The sequence below is a fragment of the Cannabis sativa genome, chromosome 7, assembly GCF_029168945.1.
Source record: "Cannabis sativa cultivar Pink pepper isolate KNU-18-1 chromosome 7, ASM2916894v1, whole genome shotgun sequence".
Taxonomy (NCBI): Eukaryota; Viridiplantae; Streptophyta; class Magnoliopsida; order Rosales; family Cannabaceae; genus Cannabis; species Cannabis sativa.
The window spans coordinates 4,720,290-4,730,157 of NC_083607.1; the positions used below are offsets into that span (position 1 = coordinate 4,720,290).

The window sequence follows — 9,868 nt, forward strand, 5'->3', positions numbered from 1 at the left end:
ATTTCCCGCCCTGTGTGTAATTATAATTTTAAAATTTAATAAGGCTTAAATTGAAAAAGAAAAAAAAAACTTTTATATACCAGGTAATATTGAAACTATTTTATATATTATTAGCGAAAGAATTATGGAGATTAGGTAACAAAACAGAAAAAATATCACTCGCTCTATAAATACAATTTGAGGTTAAACAAGAGACTCGAACTACATAATAAGTTATCTTGTTAGCAAATCGCTTAACAACAACAATAGAAAAATGACTAATTTTTGAATTTTGACAATCCGTCTCAGTTATATTGACCCCACTGCCTCTGCCAGCTCTAGTGTGACCTTTCCCACAATGCGGCAGCTCTTTAGCTTCCAACAACTGTCCATGATGATCTCAGACCACAATACCATACTCTGATACTCATACATGCTTGCCTTCACTCTCAAAAATAGAGGCATCCACACACACACACGGGGCCTAATCCAATGCTCATACACACACGGCCTATGCAAAGACAATGATGTACCAAGATGCATGTGTATTAAGGTGGAGACTTGACTTTCCTAGTAAGGTGAAAGAAAATCTTCTTAAAGAGAGCTTCATGATTCATTATTGCCAACATTTGAAAATTTAGACAGGCGGAGGTGTTCGGTGTGCTCCAACGTGTAATATAAGTGTTACACACATATGGCAAATTTTTTAAACCAATTATATCCATTGTTCACAAGAAGCCAGTCAGAGTCCAAAGTTGAGGTCTCGATCTGTGCTTGGCATTTCTTGGTTGATTTCCAAGATTTTCAGGGAGTCAATGGTCCTAAAACTGTCTTCAGTACCTCCTTATGAGTTTTCTGATGTTAAATGTTTATGGTGATTACTGGGCAGACCCTTGTAGTTGGGGTTTAATGGAAAAAAAAGTGTTTTGGGTATATGATTTTCACGATATGTACTTGATTAATCTTCACTTAACCTAATAAAACAGCTTCTAATTAAAGTTAAAAGAAAAGAAAAAACTTGAGCTTAGGCTATGATTTTCACGTTTGTAATAAAATGATAAATTCTAGAAGAAGCAACGTAAGAGTCACAGGAAGCCAACTCGGGAACATCCGGTTCGGATTTATGTCTGAATTCTTGTATTAAACTAACTCATATCCAACCAGATACAATGGGGAGAAGAAGCAAGTGCCAAAATTGACAAAAAAAGAAAAGAAGGGCTCAAACAAAGTATATGAAAGGAAAAAAAAATGATGACTCATCCTTGAGACTCAGCACCATTTGTAGCATCCATAGGTGTAGCTTCTGCTGCAGACTCATCAGCTTTCTCCCCCTTCTTGCCTGCAATGGTGAAAATGGTCAGGTTTAAGGGATATCACTATAAAGATTTTGAATTTTGTTCTTATAAGATGAAACAAGATTAGCACATTCAAATAGCTTACCCTTCTTCTTTTTGCCACCACCCTTCTTCTTCGACTTAGTGGCCAAAGCCAACCAGGCTTTGATTTCAGGATCCTCTACAGTCTTGGTTGGCTGCAACTCCTGAAGAGAATGGGATGTGATTCGGTCTGATCCGTTCGGCATTAGCAAAACTGTGAACTTGATGTGAGCAACAAAATCACCTGTCCAAGAAAACAACAGTTAGAATTGAGAGAACTAAATATCAGGCACATTCTGTGTACCAACACCTTCTCTTAATCAACTCTTACCAGGCTTCTCGTGGAGAACAGGGTACGGCTGCAAAAGGTCGTGGTTAACACACTCCACTAAACCCAATCGTGCACGTTTCTCTTCCAAGGCCCTGTTGAAGAAAATTTTCAACATTTATTAAGAAGATAACATCAGTAGAAGAAACGAGAATATAATACATATTGAATAAATTTAACAGTCTTAACATCCCGACTGACCTGGCAGTGAAAGGCATAATGGGAAACTTCTGGTTAATTTCACTGAAAATAAACCTAGAAGCTTTCATCTTCAAGTGATAGCTCTTGTCGACTGCTCTCTTATAGATAGTGGTTTGCTTTTCATCCAATAACTTAGGCTGCAAGTTTAAGGATAAAAATTATGATGGAACAAACATAGAGATAAAAACATTGCGGAAGTATAATAAACCGGTTCATCTTCATAACTACATACAAGTCCCACCAATTACCTTGCCATCACCCGTGCTGGTGACAATATCGATTGCATAGACCTCATTCTCCTCAAATTCGGCATCATCAACTCTCGTATCAGGGCTAGATACACTCAATACAACCTTGTTTCCATCTATTACAAACTGCTTCAGCTGGTGGCTAAGAACACCTTCAACAATTTTGCAGTCGTAAGCAGCAGCAACCTTCTGGATTGCTTCTGTTACATCCTTGTTCTGAAGGGGAAAATAAACAATACTATAAAAATCTGAAGATAAATTAGAAAATGGCAATACTCTTAACAATAATACAGAAAAGAAAATATATGTTGTGGAAAAAGAATCTTAAACATTTAAAATGCAGGAACCGAAAAATAAAAAGGAGAAATGTGTAAAAACAAAGGTGGGAAAACAGACGTACTCCCTCCAAGACAAATTAAACACATGAAATAATGACTACTACAAAAAAAAAAATACATTGAAAAAAAAGTCTGTCAAGTGAGACAGAACATACCCCAATCAGAGTAACTATGACAATAAGCATCACTTGGACGATGGTCCATGGCTTTTGATAAATAATCATCATTGGGAATAAAACACAAATAAAACCACTTCCTCTGTGACACGTGTGAAAGGATAGGAAGGAAGAGAAGAAGGAAATGTACTATGCCTCTTTAGAAGATGCTTGAAAGAAAATTTTATCAAGACTACAAAAATTAAGGTAATGCTCTATCAGTGTAACTATGACAAAAAATAGCTTCATTGGACTAAATCCGTAGCCGGTAATAGTTTCATCATGTAGAGATTGTGCAGAACAAAAAATGAGTTCGAGTTTTTCACTAAGGGCAAAGAAATACTCCATAGCCAGACTGAACAAAATATATATAAAAATGTGGCTCAAACAAGGTACATGGATTTATCCAAAAGAAATGACCCAAAAGCAGTCCATGCATTGGCCGAAATAATATAGGCAACAGGGAAAAGAGGTAATCAAAATTAATTTGATGACCTGGCAAAGTTGCCATGGAACACAGTATTGTATGCAGTTTCACAGAAAAGATTATCAATAAACACTAGTTGAAAAACACTTGGAAAAAGGTGTAGCAAATTCAGCAACAATCACAGCCACAATCTAGAGATTATATTGAAAACAAACCAGTCCAAATACGACCAAACTGAATAACACATCACACTGTAATAAAATGTGGCACAAACAGGTAAACAGATTCTACCAAAAAGAATGAAGTCTCCGAAAGGCATCACCTGTATAGCAAAGTATAATATAGGCAACAGGGAAAAGAGGTAATCAAAAATAATTAGATGACCTGGCAAAGTTGCCATGAAACACAGTTTAACATGCAATTTCAGAAATAAGAATGAACAATACTAGTAGAAAAACAGTTCTGAAATGCTGTAAAAAAAATCAGCAGCAATCACAACCACAATCTAGAGATCAAATTAAACAATATAGAAGGTCAACCACAACAAAATAGAATAGTACATTACCCTATAACAAAATGTGGCACAAACAAACAGGTAACGGATTCTACAACAAAGAATTCAGTCTCCAAAAAGCATCTTGTGTATGGCCGAGAATAATATAGGCAACAGGGAAAAGAGGTAATCAATAATCAATTGATGACCTGGCAAAGTTGCCATGAACCATAGTATAAACTTTAAAACATAATTTGGTATGAAAGGAAACACCACTATCACATGTCAATAAACAATTCCAAGAAGTAACACGAACAAAATTTGCAATCATGTTAACATGCATTGACAACCACAACAATCGTGATGAGATCTTGTTGAGAAGATTACAAGTTTAACAACTGTAATTAAAACATGGAAATACTACAAAGCAGAACCCAATAATATATTACTACACTAAAAGAATATGTGACACAAACATGGTACAGAGAGTCTACCATAAAGAATTAAATCTCCAAAAAGTATCTCATGTATGGCCAAGAATAATATAGGCAACAGGGAAAAGAGGTAATCAACAAACAATTGATGACCTGGCAAAGTTGCCATGAAAATTAATTTGACTCGAAATTTGACAAATAATCAATAAAAAACTGACACTTCTAACAAAATATAATAAGAAAAATCTATGATCTTGCCAGCATGCACCGACAACAACAGACATTATGTAGAGATCATATTGACACAACTACAAGATCTTTACCAAGGGCAAGATATTAACAAAGTCAAGCTGAACAATTTATTATACTCATATGAAAATGTAGCTCAAACAAGGGTAAACAGATTCTATAATAAAGAATTAGTCTCTTAAAGGCATCCCATGTACGAACAGCATAATATAGGCAACAGGGAAAAGAGGTAATCAATAAATAATTGATGACCTGGCAAAGTTGCCATGAAAAATAATTTAACAAAGCAGAGTTAACTATTTCACTTAATGGAAAACACTTGTAAACTGTAACATGAACATCTATTATCATGCCTACAAGAAGTGAAAAACGAAAAGACCAAAACATATGTAAATCAACTCATTCAAATTGGAATGAAAAGTGTAAGAGAATTCCCATCAGAGTAACTATGACATAAAAAGCTACATATGGATATAAATCCATAGCCAAAAAAATATGTTCATCATAAGGGGATCCTTAGATTTAAACAAAATCCTTGTAAATTGTATAGCACAATAAGACTAAAAGAGATGCTAAAAGTGAAAAACGAGAAGTATGTATGTTATGTTGGAAAATATTTAAAAGATAAAAAAATAGGAAAGAAACAAGCAAAGGCAATGTCAAACAGACCTGACAAATAATTTAATGGCAAACAGCAATATGTGAGATCACACCCAAAAAAAAAACACTCATTACAATCTCAATATTACTGGGAAGTAACACTATTAAAGTAGAACCAGATTCAAAAAAAAAATGTAAACAGAAAACTTACATTCTTTCCTGGCCTTACAAGCCTCAAGGCTACTTCTGCAGCTGTGTTGGCAGCCGCGATAACATCAGCTGCTCTTCCTGTTACTGGACCTTCGTGAAGAACATGGGTATGTGCGACCACAGCAATGAATCCATCTATATGGCAACCCATATCACTGCAACAGTAGAAACCCCATCATTTTTAGTAGAAAACATCTTATATGGCATCCCACATCACTGCAACAGGTTATAATATTTAATTGTTACCTTCTACTATAGCTAATGTCCACTTCACAAATAAATGTTTGATTTTAAATATTTGAATAACAAATATAAGTCTTGGGTGAAAACCTTACATCTTCAAGATATCACCATCTTCCAACACTGACTCATCACTTGCAAGAGGTGAGAAATGGCAAACAGTATTGTTCACAGAGATACAAGTTGGAAATGCAACTCCCTTCTCAATCTTCTTCTTAGCATTTTTGTACATGTTTCCAGTCTGCCTATAAATAGATAAAAAATTAAGACCCCGTTAATCTCCTCATTCAATAGCTGAAAAATATTACAGATAAAATCAACACTCAAACCATGAACAATGTAAACTTACTCTCTAATATATGAATCTCCTTTCTCGCAAAGATCCACAATCTTAGCTTTCGGCTTGCATTCGGATAACACTAGCTGCAGAGCCTCTACAAAATTTTCCCAATATCAAGTTAAAAATGTATTCACAAATCAACTAAATAAAAAAAATCCACATCAAGAAATTATTTCTTAAATTAGCTCCTCGAACAGCATACACACATAGAAAAATTCACAAAAGAGTGAGAAAAACAGATAAAGAGATAGAATCTTACTATTAACAATCTCAGCTGCGCCCTTGTACTTGGTGACGACCTCAGGAGAAGAGAGATCGAGCTCCTTCTCCTCTCTTTCATCATCCGACATCGTTACGAAGCTCTGAATCTAGTACTTACTGTTGAAAACAAAGCAAAAGAGAATCAATCAATGAAAGAACAATACAGTATGAACAAGATAATTGAAGATAGAGAATCGGTAGAAACTCACATGAAAAAATACGTTTGACGGCGAAGGAGAGGGTTGAGTAGGAGTGGGTATGGAAGAAGCTAGGGTTTATCAGATAGAAATGAAAAGAGTGAGAGTATATGTAAGAAAGTAAAAGAAATGAAAAATGAAAGGTGGCTTGGTAGCATTAGGGTTTTCAACACTCGGGCTTGTCTTTACTTTAAATAGGACTTTTTCTCGTTACACCAAGTCACCAACCCTTTGTATTGTAGGGTTTATAGTATGGTACCATGTCCCTTCCCTATGCTTAAGTTTAACAATAGTTTAGCAAATTTTTATTGTACTACAAATTCATATATTAAATAAATAGCATCAAAAATGAGATTAGTGGGTAACATCTAAACCAATTTAATTACACTAAATAATTTATTCTATTCCTGCTATAAAAGATTGGAAACCTTAAATTTGAATAATTAGATTGAATCAGATGGCTGATGAGTAGAAATGCATATTTTTTTATGGGGATGGGCTTGGTGGGGGACCCACTCTAGGGTGGCAATTCGTTTTCGTTGGTCGTGTTCGTGTAATGTCGAGACACATGTATTACAGGTGTGCAGGGCCGATCTTGAGGGTAGGCAGGCTAGACGTGCGTCTTGGGCCCCCGAACGCTCAGGGCCCTGAAATTGTGAAAAAAAATATTAATATATAGATAAAATATTAAATAAGGAAAAAAAAAGTAATAAAAATTGTTTGGTGTAGTGGTAAAAGGTCTTACTTTAATCTAAGAGGTCATGGGGTCAATTCCCAACCTCTATTTTAAAATATTTAATGTGTAGTTATGAGGAGTTGAACCTTGGAGCTCTTAAGAGTTTTACACAGAACTATTATTTTTATAATAGTTAAATTATATATATTGAGGCTCCAAAATTTGATTTTGCCTTAAGCCCCATATACTTTAGGATCGGTCCTGCAAGTATATATTTGACTCAAACATGATTTATTTAATAATCGTGTCAGAAAATGAAACACAAATATGATTTGTTTATAAACGTGTTAACACGATACGACTCGTATAACTTGTTTATAAATAGATTTTGTCCAAACATGTCAACCTACTAATATATTAGTGACATGTTTAATACATTTATGACATTTTTAACACGTTTATGACTCATTTTTGACCTGTTAAAGTACTAAAATAACTTTAAATAGGTCATTAATGGGTAAGTTTCGTATTAGTCGTATCAACTCAAACACGACCTAAACCTATTTAAGGTAAACCCAAACTCGTTAACTTTGTGCGGATTTCAAGTCGTGTTATCGTGTCTGACCCTAACCCACCCCTAATGGAGAACAAACCTGTGATGAAGATTATTTTTTGTGTCTTTGAATGTTAAATGAGGCAAGATTTAGATTCTTATTCTCTGAGTTATATTGAATTGCTAAGTTAAATTGAACCAAAACGACAATAATAATTATTATTTTTAATAAAAAACGACATATATTCTTCAAGGCCATATATATAGAAAGAGGGAGAAATTCATCTATATGAATTATCTTAGTGCGCTGTGGCTTAATAATATGATAATGAGTTATGTGAATAAGTTGGTTCAGCAAATACAAAGATTAATCAACTACTATGGTGATTGGCTATATGTTTATTTTCTGTAATTTATCTTTTTTTGTATATTACTTTGATTCTTGGTTCACAATCAGATGAAAATATTAAGCAACAAACTAAAGAGAAAAATAAAGAATGATAGGATAAAAAATCTTTTCTTGTGAAATAAACAAATTCCCAAGCAAAAATGTCAACTAACTTTGTTTAGATAAAATCATCATAATGACAAAAATAACAGAAATATAAATTTATTTTTAGTGAGGGATTTGTGTAGGCCACCAAGGATGCAGAAGAGACATAACTCTAACTCGTGTATTATTGTTATGTGATCCTTGTGGAAAAGGACAAAGATATTTAACATGACTATGATTTTGGCCAAGTATTCGACATTCATAAATTTCAGTTTGTGTATAATTAAGGAAGAACACATTTTGGTCATCCGGATGGAGAGCAAACACAGTAAGTTGATTTAAGCTCGTTGGTTGATCACATATTAGATTCATCTTCATTATTTGATTATGATCATGAACTAAATTCCAACTATACATCTTATTATCATCACCTTCATCTACTAATTCCCATGCCTTGTAAACAAACTTCCTCGAGTTTCGATAGAATTGCACAAGGCGTAGCCTCCCCCGAACCACTCCAACATGTGCCCTAATCGCCATGTTATAGTCGTTAGGGAAACCAATCAAACGACATCTTTGTGAACAAGGATTCAATGCAACAATCCCGTCAAGTTTAAAGTAACCGCATGGCCAGTATACAATTCCATTACTTCCAACAATGACAATCTCTTCATTCCATAAAGAGATAGGCATTGTGAATTTAATACTTGAATGATTCCATTGTCTAGTCTCGGAACAAAAAATAGATAAATGAAGTAGGGTTGATGATGAGAAGTGTATTAAATCCTTCACATCCAAACTGATTTTCACCACTTTGTACTTGATTATAAGGTTATTACTATCATAATAATCTCTTAAGACTACTAATGCATATTTGTAATATCTATGAAGGCTATATGGAGATTCGGGAATTGCAACAGATTGCCTTGTTAAAGGATTACAAATGTATACACGTGTAGGAGATCGTTGGACAAGCAACAAATCTTCAAACGACGACCATATATAAAAATAACACTTGTAAGCATCCTTCCAAGGCAAAAACCCTAATAATGGTCCCTTTCCATAGTCAAAAATCTTTGATCTTTCGGAGTAAAACTCCCATGAATATATATTATGAATACCATATTCTCTATATAGTAGAGTAAAAGGAAGAGTTGACTCGAAGGAGTTGGTAATTCTTTTTTGACGGTGAAAGTGATTGAATTTGACACTAAAATTTAATTTAGAATCAACAATAGCCAAAAACCAACGCTTACAAACAAGTGCACACTCTACTATACATGTAAAATCTGAGAGTCTAAGAAATATCTCGAGTAGAAGATCATCATTAAGAATTGATATCGAAGAAGTCATCGCACTACTAATTATTTTCCGATTCTTACTCTGTCATTGAGAATTGAGAGTTTTCATATAGCAATCTTCTAACTTTTATTATCAACCTAATAACGTCTTGTGATATTTATATAAGTCACTAACTACCTTGAGTTTTTTTAGAATAAAAAATATATGTTTAAAAGGGATATTTGAAAAAAGATATTTAAATTATAATAATATATGGATTTATATGTTTTAAAAGGGATATCGATATATTTTGAAACATAATTAAAATTTTCAAAAATAGATTATATATTTTAATATTTTTTTGATGTTTTCCTATAAAATCGATATATGTTTTCCTTTTTTAAATACAAGTTAATAACAATATTAATATACTTTCTTTTCCTATAAAAAGTTAAAAACTATATTTATGTAACAAAATTACAGTTAGAAGTTTTCGATTTTTTTTCGTTATGATTAGATCTTTATATTACTAAATATAAATATATAAAAGTAGTGATATAACAATTTAAAATATCTCTAAATATATTTACTTATTCCCTCATTTTATTTTTTAATGCTAAAGTGAAACAAACCGTATACAATTTTATCTCTAAACATAAAAAATTCTCAAATAAAAAAAGTCTATGTATCTACATAAAAAAAAATCTCAAATTTAGAAAGAAAAAAAAAAGATTTCTAATTTTATATCCATAATTATAATAATATATGTATTTATATAGAAAAAGAAAA

The 9,868-nt window shown here is 33.1% G+C and overlaps 1 protein-coding gene across 1 annotated transcript; it reads right to left on the reverse strand.

The window, feature by feature from the left end:
• Nucleotides 1-1,003: 1,003 nt before the first annotated feature.
• Nucleotides 1,004-6,319, reverse strand: LOC115697045 (ERBB-3 BINDING PROTEIN 1). Its single transcript, XM_030623945.2, has 10 exons — nt 6,089-6,319; nt 5,878-5,996; nt 5,628-5,712; nt 5,374-5,523; nt 5,040-5,193; nt 2,133-2,348; nt 1,885-2,021; nt 1,687-1,778; nt 1,420-1,599; nt 1,004-1,318 (listed from the first exon to the last, which is right to left on the reverse strand). Exons 2-10 carry the CDS (start codon nt 5,966-5,968, stop codon nt 1,236-1,238), a joined length of 1,188 nt encoding a protein of 395 aa, XP_030479805.1. The 5' UTR covers nt 5,969-5,996; nt 6,089-6,319; the 3' UTR covers nt 1,004-1,235.
• Nucleotides 6,320-9,868: the final 3,549 nt, after the last annotated feature.

Excerpts from the sequence above, each read along its gene's own strand:
- LOC115697045 (XM_030623945.2), bottom strand. The coding sequence starts at position 5,968 with ATGTCGGATGATGAAAGAGAGGAGAAGGAGCTCGATCTCTCTTCTCCT. Across the intron at positions 2,022-2,132 it reads CCAGCACGGGTGATGGCAAG|CCTAAGTTATTGGATGAAAA; the intron begins GTAATTGGTGGG and ends TTAAACTTGCAG. Across the intron at positions 1,319-1,419 it reads TGGTGGCAAAAAGAAGAAGG|GCAAGAAGGGGGAGAAAGCT; the intron begins GTAAGCTATTTG and ends TCACCATTGCAG.